The sequence below is a fragment of the Prinia subflava genome, chromosome 2, assembly GCF_021018805.1.
Source record: "Prinia subflava isolate CZ2003 ecotype Zambia chromosome 2, Cam_Psub_1.2, whole genome shotgun sequence".
Lineage (NCBI taxonomy): Eukaryota > Metazoa > Chordata > Aves > Passeriformes > Cisticolidae > Prinia > Prinia subflava.
The window spans coordinates 93065050-93082139 of record NC_086248.1 but is presented as its reverse complement, the minus strand read 5'-3'; the positions used below and the strand labels follow the sequence as shown (position 1 = coordinate 93082139).

Sequence of the window (17090 nt, the reverse complement as noted above, 5' to 3'; positions counted from 1 at the left end):
AAAACTGAAATAAACGGGGAAGGTATTAATATCTGCATGAGTGCCACTGAGCAAGTACATTTTGTTATTTGTTCCAGTGAGTTGTATAATCCTGCTTCCCAGTCATCCAAATAGGATTTAGCATTGTCAACATGTTTTTCTTAATAGGATGAGGCTATGAATTCATGTCTATGCAAGACTAGAAAGCCAGATTACATGCCTCGGGAAACTATATATTGGTTTTAGCTGTCAGTGAAATCTGTTTTCTTCAATGAAAAGGACACAGCCTGGAGGCCATTTTAGACTGTGTGATCGTGTGCCCTGTATAAGACCTCTCACAAACTTTGGAGGAGCCACCCATTTAGTATATAAGTGTTTTGGTTTGTTTTTAAAAGAGTTTCAGCTGCTTCTTTTCCAAAAGAAATAGTACTGTAAGACTAACACTCGGTAACCCTCCTATTAATTCAGAAATTTGCAGTACTAAATACAGGTCAGTGCATCTCCCCCTTCAAAAAACCCATCCTTTGTAAGTGCTGCTTCTCCAGGTTTCAGGTGTTATTCTGTGACATTAGTGAGATGGCCTGCAATTACACCCCTTCAGAGGAGGAGCTTCTCATTAGCAAAAAAATCACAACATATTTTGAGGCCAAGTTTTAGTCTCTTGCCACAGTAGCAGTGTAAGGGGACCCTGGGCTGATCATGAACCTGTTGTGAATTTTGACAGGAATAAGTCATTATTAATCAAAGCATCATCACACTACAGAAGTCACATTTCACCAACCCTCCTGAAGCCTTTCCAGCTCTCTAGAATTACATCTTCAAGTAGCCTCTGCAGCTCCAACCAAAGGGGAGGGAGCAGAACACATTTCTTTGCTGGCCTGCCTGGCAGTATTGGCATGTGCTACCATGTGCCAGAGCTCCACAGAATGAGGAAATCCTGACAGAGCAGCATTTTCAGCTCAAGAGATCATATGCAGCTCACAGGATCTCACTGAACCTCACTTTATCGATATTTTGTGTGAGTCCTTAGTTTCAGCTAGAACTGAGGGGGGAGGGAGGATATTTTTTAAACATTTCTCTAAAAAAGAATTGTGCTGTTTCCCATCAACATATACTTTCTCTCAGAGCTGTGCATGGAAGGAACACAGCAGGTAAAAAGAGTTGAAAATTTTGTTCATGCATCATTCCTGTTTGCATTGTTAAAAGTAAAGTTCTGACAAAGGATGGTGAATTGTGAGACACTTTGTATTATACATAAATATGCCCTTGAGGTTTTCTACAGCCTTAGGTAACCCCTATCTGCTTCCTACCTCTGTATTTTCTTATTATTATTTTATAATACTTAATATATATTACATATTAAATTCTATAATATGCTATACAGCAATAATGATTGTAAGAATAAGTGTTCCTATTTCTACTCTCACTTGTATATTTTCAGGAAGATCAGAAGGTCATGAAATCATCAAATGGTTTGGGTTGAAGGGGATCTTAAAGATCATCTGGTTCCAATTTGCCTGTCTTTGGCAGGGATAACTTGCGTTAGATCAGGTTGCTCAGAGCTCCACCCAGCCTGGCCTTGGACACTTCAGGACTGGGCATCCACAGCTTCTGTGCCAGTGCCAAAGGGCTCAGTCTGTTTCTGTTCATTTTGTGTGTGAGGGACTAACAAAAGGGTCACCTTACTCTTCTTAGCCTGAGTTTGAGCAGGGCAGAATGAGGACTTTGTTGGGACTGCAGCCTGCAGACCACAGTGGCAGCCTGGCTTTGGTCATTCAACTCTTAGTATGTAAACTTGCATCCTTACTCAACTGCCTCAGCTCTTCTGTTTTGACCTGTCTCAGCTTCTGTCTAGGAGAGGGGAAAGGATGGACAGGATGGGAACAAAATGTTACAATACTCTCTTATCCCTCCAGTAGCTCATTACTGACTGAGAGATGTAAAGGAGTCCTGGCTCCCACTGATTTCAAATTTAGATGTGTGCTGAGCACAGAAGCAGCAAGAGCCAACTGTAAAAGGCAGAATGATTGCATTCTCTGTTTGTTACATGGTATTAACAGGAGGAGACAAAATAGTCTTTAGTGACCAAAAAGAAGAATGGTGATACTCTATAACCTGATCACTGATGTAACAGGAACAGATTGTATTTTCATATTTACATGTACAGACAAGGACCAGCAGAGAAGAGACAGACTAATCCAAACCGTTGAGAAATACAAGAAAGATCTTGAATCTGGTCTTCCTGCCTCACCAGTCAAGTGCAGAAGTATTTCTCCAAAGCTGCAGAAGGTATGTGATGTTCTGGCAGTGTAAGGCCTGTCACACAGGTGGCATTGAGCCATGTGAAAAAGCCCATTTCCCCTTTAGTTAGCTGTGCTCTGTGCTGTGGGGAGTGCCTGTAGCACGGCAGTTACGTGCAGGTTTGTTCAGTGTGGCTTTTTATAGTCTAGTCAAGCAGAGATAATATTTGACTCTCAGTTTTGCCACCTGGCACCTGTCCTCCCACTGAACCATTTCTGTCCCTACATGGCCTGCAGAGGCAGGCACCCATGTTATGTGACTAAAATGTGTTCAAGAGAACACAGTACTTTCAAGAGAATGAAATTCCAGTATTTTTCTGTGTATTCTCACATTTTGAGCTGTTTTACAGCATTTCCCTGAATTTTAGAACATTACTTATTGGTAAAACCAAGACCCTAAAGTAATTAATCTTATTTCTATCTATTCTGCTAGATACCAGAAACTGGACAACCCCTTATTAATGTGAGTAGACTTGTTCTTCACCAGGTTCTGCCAGTGGACCTCACCTCAACAAATTCTTGCAACATTTCATCCTACCATAGTCCAGTGTCTCTCTCAGGCAAAAATTCCTCAGCAGACTATATTTAGATTGTAAGACTTTCTACAATTCAAGAATCATAGTGGGTTTACTACTAGATTTCCAATTATATAGTTGACAAACACCATCCAGTTCAAACTTGCGTTATTTTGTTTTGTAAAATCTTTCTCCTAGTGAGAGGAATAGCAAACAATAGATCACAATTTCATCTGTGATATTTGTGAGGAAAGCAGTGGTTCTGCTGGACTTCAGACTCATGAGATGATGTCATGCTCACACCTTCAAAGCCACACAAGGAGAGAGAACAGAAGATACCATTGAAGGAGGACTGTGAGGTGGCCACTGAGTCATCAATTCCACAGGCACTAATACACAATGTCCGAGGAAGAAAAAAGGTCTCTTGTTCTCCCTCTGTCAGCCCTGGCAAGGAAAATGGGATTTCTGTAGTTTCCCAAGACTACCTGCTATTAGAAACCCCAGCTTAATAAACAGAAGGAAGGAAAAGGAAACTAGGTGAAGGACTGGTTAATTAGCTCAAGCACAGTGGCAGTATGGCTTTATTTACTAACCACTAACTGTGGTTCCCAGAACTGATCAAGTCAGTTATACCTCTTAAAACCAACTGAGCCAGTTTGAAAACAGTTTCTTCAGAAAGAGCTACTTTGTAGGAAATAGTGTCTCTAGCAAATTCTCATGCAATTTATCTGTCAGTTTTGTTCTTTAACTTACAGACAAATGGGGCACTGTTGGAAAATGGTCACCCATTGTCTGGTCAGAGCAACTATCCCAGGACAAAGAGAGAGCAGCTCCTCTCTGTATCATGTCAGAAGTTCACTTCAAGGACTTTGATGCTGGCTCCTGCTGCAAGAAAGACCATCTCAAATACTGCTGTGTGTGCTTTGTCTCAGACACCAGTTCACACTCCTAGTGCCCAGAGATCATCTGTTTCACCCCTCCTGCAGCCTCACATACCTTTGGGCAGTCACAACAGGAAGAAGGCATTTCAAAACTCTGTTCATAAAACCTGCTCTGGGGATCTCCTTGACAAACATGCAGCTTACTTGTCGCGGTGCCGCTACTAAGCCCCTTGGCTTCACCCCGAGCCAGCCCAGGCACCGGAGCAAGCGGAATCCGAGCCGCCCCTCAGCGGAACGAAGGGGTCAGCCCTGTGGGTTCTTGTCCCTGGGAGAGGCCGGAACGGCAGTAGGATAACTGAAGCGACGCGCTAAGAGCGAGAAAGGAGGATCCAGCCAGCCAGACAGAGGAACCACAACTTTAATCCAACATAGCACTGTCCAGACCGAAGTGGAACCAGGCTGAACTGGAACTGGATCCCGAACAAAGAAATGCACCAGCTTATATGCTTTCGGGGTAGGGGAGGAGAAATGGGAGTCCCTCTTTGCGGCAACCAATGGAACCTTGACACTTGGGAGATAAGGGGAAGGGTTGCAAGCCTTGAACCAATTAGGGGATAGGGGAGGGATAACACAGTGGCGGGAAGAGGGGAAAAGGTAACATGTGACCAAGGGGAACTTATGAATTTCAATTAAGGGGGGGGTGTACAGAACATACAACATTGTGCAGAACATACAATATAGGACCCACCAGCCTTTCATCTTTCCCACATATCTAAATCCTTCCTACTTGGTAAACCACCCATATATCTTTCAACTTCTCTCTGCCTCAAAACCCTCTTTCCTATATCCTTCTTTCAGCACCCTCTCCTTTTTCCTTAAGTCTCTCTCTTTAAATCCTCTCCCTCGTCTGTCCTTCTTTTCCTTGTCACAGTCCTTCACAGCACCTGCTTGTTCCTGCTTACACTGTCCCAACTTTCTTTGTGGAGTCCAACTGAGGTTTAACATACTGAAATGGGGAAAGTCCAACCATCCACACCACCACATCTCCCCCTTTTCTTTTATTTTTGACCCTGTGAGTTCTATCTCAGATATCCGAATTGAGGGGGGTCCACCAGGTGTTCAGAACGTGGGTATGATTCTGCAAACCACTGCTGTTGAGTAGGCCATTGTTCTCGAGGAAAGCTGCGCACTTCTTCCACGATGATTTCAAGCTGTTCAGCCTGCTCGTCCTCATCAACGAAGCTTTCCTCCTCTTCCTTGAACACTTCTGGGCCTACTTCAACGGCTACTCGGTGGACTTCAGCTTTGAGTGGTGATGTGGAGGAAGAAATCAAATTCTGCAACATCTTTTTCATTAGTCCAAGGCTGGCAATAGCAACAAAAAGCACAAAAACAATTAACAGAACAGTTCTAAGAATCGATCCCGTCCAACCCGAGATCCCCCATCCCTTGAACAAATTACTGAGCCAGTCCCCGTATTCTTGCTTGATGTCTCCTATCATGTTTTCCATTTGTTTGAGTGCCTCGCGAGTCCCCTTGGCCCTAGATGTCAAATTAAAGCAGCAGAGCCCCTCAAACTCCTCACACGAGTGACCGTGGAGGAGCAGGAGGTAATCGATGGCTGCACGATTCTGGAGGGTTGCCTGCCTCGTAATTTCCTCATCTTTCAGGAGGTTTGATAGGGCCCTAGAAGTCAAACGGGATTGCTTAGCTACCCAACATTCCAAATGGCCTAATTCTCCGAGGGTCTTAGCAATGGCGACCCACGGCGCAAATACTGTGATTGCGATGCCTTTAGATCTGCTCCAATGGATAATTTCCTCATCGCAATCGTCTGCCAATTTTTTGAGAGAGTAGTCTTCTCTCTTCTTTCTAGAGTGTGCCAATAGATGTGCACCATTTGTAGAATTTTGTGTAACCCAATCCAAAATTTGTGATTTGTTGGGTGAAAACAATCCGAGGGTCCCAAAGGTGCACGGGCCTCCGGAGAGGTGAGAGGGGATACCTGCCCATGCGTGGTCTCCGCAAATCAAGAATGTTCCCCTAGGAAGCTGGCGGGGATGGGCAAAGACTTGGGCTGATTTTTGGGGAGGGATTGGAGGATAACTAAAGGACACAGCGTTGCACCAATGAGTATTAAAATGGGCTTTGGAGGAGACAAAATGACGGTGGTGACGCTGGACGTGGTCGTTGCGGATATGAAAACAAGATTCGGCTCTGGCGGAACCTAGAAGCTCTAGCTCCTGAGGCTCGTTTTCTAACTTTGGAAGACTTTTAATATAATTGTACCACGCGACGATGTAATGGGCATGCTTTAGGTTATGCTCCATTTTAGCAGCTTCTTGTCTAAGTTTTTGAGCATAACCTAGAAGCATCTTGGGCATCTCACGATCTTTAAATGGGATCCCCACGAGGCAGGATGCCATGGGATTCGCGGCACTCGCTTGGTTGAGACATATGTGGTCTTGGCCCAGTGATTTGGCCAAGACAGCCCAGACGTTCTGTTGCGGCTGGGGGACGAGCCACGCCTGGGCGATGGTCAGGAGACTGGCGAAGAGGACGGCTGAACTGATGGCAGTCTTGGCGCTCATGGTTGGACGGATCTAAACAGAAACTCAGAAAAACAAATCGTTACAAAGTGGGAAATCACAGAAAAAGGGGTCCTCCCAGCCTTCTGACTGCTCCTCCTCTTCCTCTGAGTCACTGGACTCACGCCTTCTGCGGCGGAGAGCCGCGGAGGCGACTTGAGGCTTTTCGTTTTCTCGGACTTTTGTTTTTCTTTCGATATAAGGCTTTACCCATCTGGATGGTATCCACTTCGGCCCGGCATCAGTGGAGACGCAGGCGTACCCGCGCCCCCACGTCAAAAGCGTCAGTGGACCCTCCACTTTCCCTGTTTCGGGAAACCTTACGGTCACCGGCGGATGCTGCTCACTCAGGTCCCAGTCGCGGTTGCTATTGAAATGCCGCACAACGGGCGGATCTGGTTTTTCATAAGAACAATTTAGGAAATTTAACACATAAAGTGCCCTTGCCAATCTGATTGATGGAGTTTCAACCTTCAGGACTGGTCTTTGCTGTTGAAGGACCCGTTTGACGTTCTGATGGGTCCTTTCAACAATGGCCTGACCCGTGGGGGAGTGAGGGATGCCCGTTTTATGCTCAACTCCCCATTGCTGCAGGAAATCTGCAAGCTCCCTGGAAGTATACGCAGGGCCATTATCTGTTTTAATTTCCTTGGGGATGCCCATGAAAGAGAAGGCCTGAATGAGGTGTTGGATGACGTGGGAGGCCTTCTCCCCTGCGTGTGCGGAGGCATAGACTACACCCGAGAAGGTATCAACGGACACATGCACGTACCGGAGCCTCCCGAACGCCGCCACATGGGTGACGTCGGTCTGCCAGATTTCACAACTTCCCAGCCCTCTGGGATTGACTCCGGCGTGCATGGTCGGCACGGAGTGGGATTGACACGATGGGCACGAAGCCACAATCGCCCTGGCCTGTTGCCGGGTGATACGAAATCGGCGGACCAGGGCTGGTGCATTCTGATGGAACAAAGCATGGCTGAGCTGTGCCTGTTGAAATATGTCAGGCAGTGGGGTCTTTGTCACAGGAGCAGCGAGAGCATCTGCTCTCCTGTTGCCCTCTGCAACAAACCCTGGCAAATCTGTGTGCGACCTTGTGTGCATCACGTAGAAGGGGTGCTCTCGGTGGGACACAAGCTTTATAAGCTTCGAGAGCTGCGCATAAAGCGCGTCGTTGGAAACCTGCTGTAATACTGCCTGATCAGCTCTGGACACTACCCCTGTAACATAGGCAGAGTCGGTAACTATGTTTAGCGGTCCGGGAAATCTCTCTAATGCCCTGACGACTGCGGCCAACTCAGCGACTTGAGGCGAACCCTCAACGATTTCAACATCACTGTCCCACTGCTGAGTTTCGGGATCCTCCCAGGTCATCACTGACCTGTGAGAAGCCCCGGACGCGTCTGTAAAAACGGTCAAGGCCTGGAGTGGTTTTACACTTCGGACACTCCTCAATGCCAATTCAAAATTTCCATCCAGATTGAACAATTTGTGGGCCGGCCGATGAATTGAAATTTGGCCCGTAAAAGAGTCCAGAGCGAATTGTAGAGCTTCATTATTTTGAAGCAGAGTTTCCAACATGGGTTTGGTGATCTGGCCCGAGGATAATTTGATGGGGAGATGGATGCACTCAAAGTCACAACCGGCCAACTCGCAAAGGCGCGTACGTGCCTTGCGGATCAGCTCAGCCATGATTTCTTGTGGCCTCGTAAGTCTCTTGGGCCGGTGGTGGCTAAGAAAGACCCACTCTATGATCAGCAGTGGATCTCTCCCACCGTGGCCCTTGGTGTCATGCTGTGTGGTGTTCGAATCCCACTGAAAAATGACCCCAAAAAGATGCGGGAGCTTACCCAGCACCACGAACCGAAAGGGTAAGCCGGGGTCACATCTGTGCGCCTGGCGTGATGACAACGCCTGTTGTACCTTCTCCAGTGCTTTCCTTGCCTCCGCGGTGAGCGCCCTGGGAGAGCTAAGCTCATCTCCCCCCTTCAATAAATCGAAGAGGGGTGCTAGATCCTCCGTGGAGAGACCCAGCCAGGGCCTCACCCAATTCAACTCTCCGCAGAGTCGATGGACATCCGCAAGGGTCCGGACTGATGTCCGGATAGCCAATTTTTGGGGAACAATGGTCCGCCGTCCGATTTCCAGCCCCAGGTATTTCCAGGGTGGCATCCGCTGAATCTTCTCTGCTTGCAGCTCAAACCCTGCAGCAACTAACAAATCTGTTACGCGTGTGAGGACTCTATCCAGTTCGCTTGTTGTTGGGGCGCAAATGAGGATATCATCCATGTAATGGTGGATGATAACCTCCTCCGCGGCTGCGCGCACAGGACGCAGCAAGGAAGAGACGTACAGCTGGCACATCACCGGGGAGTTCTTCATACCTTGGGGAAGAGCCCTCCAGTGATACCTCTTCCTTGGGGCCGCTCGGTTGATGGTAGGCACCGAGAAGGCAAAACGCGGTGCGTCATCCGGATGTAGGGGAATTTGGAAGAAGCAATCCTTCAGATCAATAACTGCCAGATTCCAATTTCGGGGCAGCATGGCAGGGGATGGCATTCCTGGTTGGAGGGATCCCATGTCCTCTATAACGTTATTAATTTGTCGAAGGTCGTGAAGGAGGCGCCAGCGCCTTCCGTCACTCTTTCGAATGACGAAGACGGGCGAGTTCCAGGGGGAATTCGTTTCCACGATATTACCCTTCTGTAACTGCTCCTCCACGAGCTCCTCGAGCGCCTTTAATTTCTCCTTGGATAGCGGCCACTGGTCAACCCACACTGGATTATCCGTTTTCCAATTCAGTTTGAGGATTGGGCGCTCCTCAGTGACCGCTAGACAAAAAACCTGAGGGGGGTCTGGGATACTAATTGTGACCCCCCATTGAGACATGAGCTCCCTACCAAGCAGGGGCCGTTCATATTTGCAAACGAAAGGGCGCGTATATGCCAATTGCCCTTTCGGCCCCGTGAATTTCACCATGCGCGCTGATCTCTTAGCCGATTGAAAACCCCCTACTCCGGAGATATTCGCCGGCGCGTCCTCCAAGGCCCAATGTGACGGCCACTCCCGGGTGGGAATGACCGTGACATCCGCTCCTGTGTCAAAAAGAAGACCTTTATTAACGGACTCATCCCCAATGGACATCGTACATTGTATTATAGGTTTTTCTTCTGTGATCCGATGCACTGCGTTGACTGAAAGTGGCCTTTCCTCAGGGTAAACCTGATACTGATCTGGCCTGGTGTGTGGAATTGCCTGGGCCACTATTTGTCCCTTTGGGTGGAAAGCTGGGGGATGAGTGGAACGCAGCCAGACATTGAGGAACCTGGGGTCACCCTTATAGGTCCCCGGGTATACCTCAATGTCTTGCGGAGTGTATTTACAGTCCCCAACAACAATGAACTTACCTTTCCTTTGAAACGGCCAGTCCAGAAGGTCTTCGCAATCCACGCGAACTGGGTACCAGCTGGTATCTCTGAGGTGCGCACTGTGAGTGAGCCTCAACCTGTAAGGTTTACAAAATGGTGTTAACGTCAAGTCCGGGAAAGTTCCCTCCTGGGAAGGGTAAAGGAAATGCCAGTCCGAGATAGTTGTCTTGGTCCAGTGACCCCCGAAGGCGTTGACTGCCTTCTCTTCTGCACTGCCCACCCTGTTGGGGTCATCATGCCGGGTGGGCCCGCACTCCCCCCCTAGTTTTTTGAATTATGTTGGGAGTCCTCCTGCTGCGGCCGAGGCTTTGCCAGCAAGTTATGCGGGCATTGGCTCACAAAATGCCCTTTTTCATGGCAGAGGTAGCACTCGACCCGTGCTCTAGCTGGGTTCGACGCTGCCGGCTTGCGGGCCTGTGGGCGACGAAGAGTCGCATCTTCCGCAGCATGCACCTGCCGAGTTCCCTGCTTGCTTGCGGTGGTCATATGTTGAAGCAGGAAAGGGACCTTTTGCTGGCAAACTTGCAGCATCACCTGTAGAGTCCGTGGGGGTTCTGGAGGGAGACTTAAAATCGCTTGTTTGCACACATTATTAGCATTAGCAAAAACAATCTCCTCCAAAATTCTCTTACGGGCAAGCCCGTCCGTTACTTGTATTTCTAAAGCCCTAGTCATCTTGTCCACGAAATCTACAAATGATTCTGTGTCCCCTTGCCTAATCTGGGTGAACGGCGGCAGGGGTGCACGAGGCTGCATCGTGAAAAAGGCTTTGCAGGCCAGGTCTTGCACCCTAGGCAAAACTGCTGGTGGAATGAGCAGTGCCTGAATTTGAGGGGACTCGAAGGAACCTTCTCCTCCCAGCAATTCAACAGTAAGGGGATTACCTCCCTCATCGATTGCTGGGAGTGGCAGGTGCGGCAGCTCTTCCCGCAGGGCTTGCCTAAATGCAGCAAGCCATAATTCAAATTCAGCCGGTGTCATCAGGCAAGAAAATAATTGCTTTAAGTCTGCAGGAAGGGTTGTCGCAGCTGCTAGGTCTGCCTGAAGGAGGCCGCGGAAGTACGAGCTCTCTCTCCCAAACTCTTTGTGCGCCTTACATAAATCTCGAATTATAGTTTGTGAAAATGGCTGCCAATTCGGTTTAGGGTCGCCACCCCCGCGAGCCCTTCGGTAGGTGACAGGCGCAGCTGAGAGATGCACTTCCTGGTTTCCATCGCTGTTGTCTTCCGGTTCCCTACCGTGGGAACCGGAAGAGGCAGCGTGGGAACTACCATTCCAAGATGGCCTCCTTCCGGGGTGGGGAGAAGTGCCTGGCTCCGCCCCTAGGGCGGGCCAGGGGGCAGGAGTGGGAGGAGTGTCAGCGTGGGAAAAGGGAGGGACCGAAGGCGGGGTTTGGGCGGCCACAAAGGGAGGAGACATCGGGTATGTGGGAGGAGCCATGGGTGGAGCAAGGGAGGGAACAGAGGGGGCGGGTGTGGGAGGGACCAAGGGGTAAAATGGGTTGGGCAGATAAAAGGGGTTGGGCGGGTATGAAGGGGTTGGGTCAAGGAAGGGATTGGATTTCGGGGGAGGGGGACGCGGGGGAGGGGTAGGAGAACGGCGCGAACGGGCGCCATCTTGTGTGTCGCAGGCGCCATCTTGTGGCTCCTGTGACGCAGCAAGATTAAATCTAACTTTTGGTCGACAACGTGGGGAAACAGGGGAAGGGCTGCGTCCCCGGGCCGCTTGTCCAGGGCGACCCGAGGATTCCTCAGCAGTCCGGACAAGACTGCTGAGGCTGGGGGACCGGGAGTTCTGATGAGAGCCTGGGCTGGCAGACCTAGGGTCTGCGGCTCTCCTCAGAATTCCCTTCCGAGGAACACGGGGATTGGGAGAAGGGGAACGGGAAACTGGGGCGGGCGGTCGCGTCGGCTTTTCATGCAGGGGAGAGCTGTTAGCGATCGTTTTAAATTTGACAATCAAAAACATAAAATCTTGGGGACATTTATCCGAATTGGCCGCCTTTTTTTCGATCGCCTCCCAGTAACGGGGGCTCCTCACAAGCTCCTCAGACGTGTTACTGAACTGCACGGAAAGCCACCGCACCAGCCTTTTTAACGAACCGCGGGAGAACTGAACCTTGTTCTCCTCCAAAACTCTAACAAGAACATAATAAACTCCTTTCTGGGTGGTCGAAAGCGAGGCACCCATCTCGCCGGTGTTGAAAAACCACCCTCACCCAAGACCGGACCAACTAAATCTCAAACAGAAAACCGTAACTGCCGCAACTTAAAAACCGGGCAACCCTGCACTCGCTAAAGCCACCGATCCTCCCGGCGCGCGGCACACGCAACGTCCCCAAAAACCCGACTCTCCCCCAGCTCCGAGCCTCCCTCGAGAGCTGGCAGGAGCACTCGAACGAAACAAACCCGAACGAAAAGAACTGAAAACCGCCTGGGCACGACCAAACCGGGAGAGAAAACAAAAGCGTTAACCCCCCGGTCCTGCGCAGACTTCTCCTCGGAGCCCTCCCCCGTGGCTTGGAGAGGGGGTCCTGATCGCGTGCCCCCGACGGAGGGTACTTACCTGCGGTCTTGGGGAACCCTCAGCGCACAGAAGACTCCGCCGGGAGTGCTGCCGACGAAGCTACCTCCTGGATCTGCGAGGAGCGCTCCTCCGAAGAGGCTGCTCGACTCGCAGCGGTGGGACCGCCCTGGATCTGAAACTCTTCGGTGCTCGCGCCTGGTGCAAGCACCGCCAATCCTCACGGGGACCACAAAGAGGGAAGACAAGAGCCTCCACGGAAACTCAAGGCTTCTCCTCAGGGTCCCATCTGGGGTGCCAGCCACCTGTCGCGGTGCCGCTACTAAGCCCCTTGGCTTCACCCCGAGCCAGCCCAGGCACCGGAGCAAGCGGAATCCGAGCCGCCCCTCAGCGGAACGAAGGGGTCAGCCCTGTGGGTTCTTGTCCCTGGGAGAGGCCGGAACGGCAGTAGGATAACTGAAGCGACGCGCTAAGAGCGAGAAAGGAGGATCCAGCCAGCCAGACAGAGGAACCACAACTTTAATCCAACATAGCACTGTCCAGACCGAAGTGGAACCAGGCTGAACTGGAACTGGATCCCGAACAAAGAAATGCACCAGCTTATATGCTTTCGGGGTAGGGGAGGAGAAATGGGAGTCCCTCTTTGCGGCAACCAATGGAACCTTGACACTTGGGAGATAAGGGGAAGGGTTGCAAGCCTTGAACCAATTAGGGGATAGGGGAGGGATAACACAGTGGCGGGAAGAGGGGAAAAGGTAACATGTGACCAAGGGGAACTTATGAATTTCAATTAAGGGGGGGGTGTACAGAACATACAACATTGTGCAGAACATACAATATAGGACCCACCAGCCTTTCATCTTTCCCACATATCTAAATCCTTCCTACTTGGTAAACCACCCATATATCTTTCAACTTCTCTCTGCCTCAAAACCCTCTTTCCTATATCCTTCTTTCAGCACCCTCTCCTTTTTCCTTAAGTCTCTCTCTTTAAATCCTCTCCCTCGTCTGTCCTTCTTTTCCTTGTCACAGTCCTTCACAGCACCTGCTTGTTCCTGCTTACACTGTCCCAACTTTCTTTGTGGAGTCCAACTGAGGTTTAACATACTGAAATGGGGAAAGTCCAACCATCCACACCACCACACTTACTTTACAGAAAAGAAGCAGTGTTTTACTCCTCGGATCTTGAAGACATCACATCAAGCTTTTCTTGTAAAATACAGGTATTATAATCCTCCTTCCAGAAAAAGGAGCTCCTCCCCAGGCAGATCATCAATTAAATCAGCAGACATCAACAAAAAAAAGAGCGAAGGCTTGCACAGGTACTGACATCAGTGCTAACAGTTACACAATTTTGTTTTCATACACATCATTTGAATCATAGCTGTTTCTCATGGTGCTTTTAATCTTTCAGATTTTTAGAGGATGCACATATGAGACCACATTCTGCTCACTTTTCTCAGCAGCCAGTTGAGGTTAGTGTACCCAGTGAGTTACAAAGAAAAAAGGGCAGAAAACACTGCTCATACACAAAAGTTGTCCTGGTTACGTGGAAATGAAATGGATACTGGATTCAGTGGCTTTGGGGAATCTTTGTTAAGTGCAAATATCTCATGAGAAGCAACTAAGGTTGTAATTGAGAATTCCAGCACGCAGGGCTAGATAGGGTCAACAGGCACCTGTGAATAAAACAGGAACAGCTAAAGTAACTGGTCTCTCTGAGAAACACAAATGAGACACTATGTGATGTGGAAAACAGTGTATCCCAACACAAATCTGCTCTTCTGAAAGCAGAGCTCTTTCCAACTTGACTGAACTCTTGCATTTTGGTTGGTTTACTGCCTTTCCTTCCATCCACATCATAACTTGGAGCCCAGAAATATCCAAAGTTCACTCAATCTACGGTCACTACTGTAGAATGCCATGCAAGATTTTGTCTGAAGTTACACTCCATTAGTCATCTGGATTTTCAACATGAATGGTGGATTGATTTAGGAAATTTTAGTGCACTTAAAAATACGGGCTGCTTAACAATAGCCAAAGCCATGCATGATAAAGGAGTTTTGTATAATTCCTTGGCCCACATACCCCTCTACAGAAGCATGCTGAATTTCTACACAGCTCAGCAAAGGAACCACAGGCATGATTTGTCATGGCCTATTTCAGGCCTTGTTCCAACCACCAAAACCTTCATTTAACAATATTAGCAAGAGAAGCTCTGTTTCTGACAAAACAGATCTCATTTGATGACCTGATGTGATTTTTTAAGTTCTCTTTCAAAACCACAAATTTTGCATGTCCTTCTAACAAAAGTGCTGTTGTATTTGTATGGAATCTGTAAAGATTATCAATTTTGACAGAAATTCTGGTTTTCTTTATTTTTGCATCATTTCTCTCCAGTTATACAAGCTGATTTCCATTTCTGTTAATACGAACCTACCCAATAATAATACTTGTTCATTCTTTAGATGAGTGATTGACACTCAAGATGTTTATTTCACATGAGGTAGAATGTGATACAGTTGTGATTTTGATATGTTGTGGAATCAGGTGATTTCCCCTGGTATTCTGAATGGAAATAAACAATGATAATACAAAGACAATTAAACAAATCATTTACTTTTTTCTTCTTTTCATTTTTGTGGCAGAATCATGAATTGTGGAGTCATGATTCTGAAATACCACTTTCCCCAGGATTACAACTTGAAGAAGTGTAAGTCAAATGTTTGTTTGTCCCTTTTGACATTTCTAAGTTTCATATCAAAATATTAAATTAGAAATCTAGAGGAAAATTGAAAATATGACACAAGAGCCTATTACCAATGGCTGTATGCAGTGAGTAGAAGGATTCTATTGGGAATAAAGGATTTGGCTACTTGCTTGAGAAATCAGAAAGTTAGAAGAGCTTTTCTGGTTCATGACACCCCTCTCACTGTAGGCAAGCTAAGTATGTTAGACTAATTAATAAATAAACAATAATAGAGTTATCTTCAGGTACCTACACTTTGTTCACTGGAACCATTTTTAACTGGTTATTCACAAAAGGCATGGATCTTTTAGATTAATGAAATTAGTGGAATAGAATATTTTGGGAGTTGATCAACTCAGAATTGTCAAAATCAGTAATTTTGAAACTTATGAGACTGAGTAGTAAAAAATGCAGACTAGTGAATAGATTAAGCACTTTTGTTTAATTACTCAAAAACTACTGCCTCTTTAGTTGGTATTTTAAACCTCATTTGTATTCCATGTATGTTAAAGAAAGATGTTGACAGTTTGTGTGTTTGTATAGAGAAGAAGAGTACCTTTGTTTTCTCCAGGATCTTACAAATGATATTTTGAATAGAAGTTGCTACCAAAAAGAGTAAGTGCTTTGCCTTTAACATTTATTCCTTTGAGAAACAAAATTTTGACAAATCAGTGTAAAGAACTGGTGGTTTTAATGACAGCAAACTGTAACTCTCATTCAGTTTAATTGGATGAATACTTTTGTGACTGCACTGTATGGGAGTCATGATCTAAACTGAGTAGCTGAATAGAAAATAATCAGCCAGCCTCGTATTTCCCACTGAATTCTAAAACCTGGAAGTATCATATTTGCTAACCCTATTCTCAAGCTCATTCCTTTATACAGGATGGTGATGGATATTATTGTTACAACTGTCTCAGTCCAGTTCCCACCAAACTTGAGCTAGCAACCCATGGAGTCCTCCTGAGCAAAGTTCATCAGAGCAAGATTCTGTGTTTAGAGTTCCTCCTCCCTGCTATCAAAGTAAAATAAATAAATGCAATGATTGCTTTCTTTAGGATATGGGCAGTCTCAAGTTAATGATTCACACATAAAGGATATAGCCAAACACACATCATGCTGCTGGTGTCTAAATGCAGCAACTTTTTCTGGGCTCATGTTCTGTACATTCTAATAGTAAATCAACACATTTCTAATATTTAGAGAGCTGTGATGAACCACAGAGCTGTTCACAGCCCTGCTAAAAGTGACAAAACTGGGTGCCCCTTTCCTAAGCGATTTCTTGCTTCCATCTTAACTGGAACAAACTCCTCCTTTGATAGAGAATTTTACCTCAGTGACTGAGATTTTAAGGGCTTTGGTGCTAGAGAGGTGCCTATCCCTCAAAATCAATCCAGCTCAGCCTGACACCAAGGTATTTCTTTTTCAATTTAGAGGATTTGACTTAAAATCCTTAAGACCCTTTTAAAGGAAAAACAAGTGGCCATTGACACAAGACATTAGTGTGTTTTCTGAGCAATCAGTTACAGGTAAAAGCTCCCCTCCTTCCTTCTAGGTATCTTAGCTTTCAGACAAACACAAGGTCCAAATTAGAAGTGAAATTTATGGATAGAGTGAGAAGAACACTAGCAGATTTGAAGGACACCAATTCATTTACATTGAAAAGGTCACAAAGTACGGGGCCAGCCCATACACACAGTAAAAAAAAAAGTTCAGGGTTTGTGTGTTTGTGTCCCTGCTTAGGCCTGCAGGGTGAGAAGACCACTCTGCTGGCTTTAGAGGGAGGTGGTTTAGATGCTGTGTACTCCTCCCTCAAAAATAAAGTTTACTAAAAATTTGTGAAAAATCATCCATTGTGTTCTCAGGTTGTCCCTAATAACAGAACTTACTTCCTCTGCAGAAGAAAAGTGAACAATCAATAATATCCTTTCATTTTAAAGCACAAGATGAATTTCTAAATAGGTTTCATGTCTAACTAGGAAAGAGACACAACTTATGGCCTTAGCTACCCTGTGGGATTAATATTTTAGACACATTTTAAAGTTTCCATTTATTCAGGCCAGTATTCCAGGGATAAAATCATTAATGCCCTCTCAATTCTAATATACAGTATAAAACCAAACCAGC

General features: G+C 47.0%; 2 protein-coding genes across 2 annotated transcripts in view; one reads left to right on the top strand and one right to left on the bottom strand.

Annotated features, from left to right (window-relative positions):
- Positions 1-17090, top strand: part of LOC134547281 (spermatogenesis-associated protein 7-like) — a 60303-nt gene that overhangs the window by 29982 nt on the left and 13231 nt on the right. The window contains exons 5-11 of the mRNA XM_063391035.1: positions 2147-2268; positions 2713-2742; positions 3550-3881; positions 13366-13536; positions 13629-13689; positions 14863-14927; positions 15507-15578. Coding sequence (XP_063247105.1) covers positions 2147-2268; positions 2713-2742; positions 3550-3881; positions 13366-13536; positions 13629-13689; positions 14863-14927; positions 15507-15578 — 853 coding nt within the window. The remainder of the gene's footprint in view (positions 1-2146; positions 2269-2712; positions 2743-3549; positions 3882-13365; positions 13537-13628; positions 13690-14862; positions 14928-15506; positions 15579-17090) is intronic.
- On the bottom strand, positions 4076-9904 carry LOC134547280 (uncharacterized). The gene is made up of 2 exons (XM_063391034.1): positions 9671-9904; positions 4076-6278 (listed from the first exon to the last, which is right to left on the bottom strand). The coding sequence occupies exon 2, from the start codon at positions 6264-6266 to the stop codon at positions 4755-4757; it is 1512 nt and encodes a 503-aa protein (XP_063247104.1). The 5' UTR covers positions 6267-6278; positions 9671-9904; the 3' UTR covers positions 4076-4754.

What these genes read in the sequence shown, in the direction of transcription:
- LOC134547280 (XM_063391034.1), bottom strand. Translation starts at nt 6,266, where the DNA reads ATGAGCGCCAAGACTGCCATCAGTTCAGCCGTCCTCTTCGCCAGTCTC.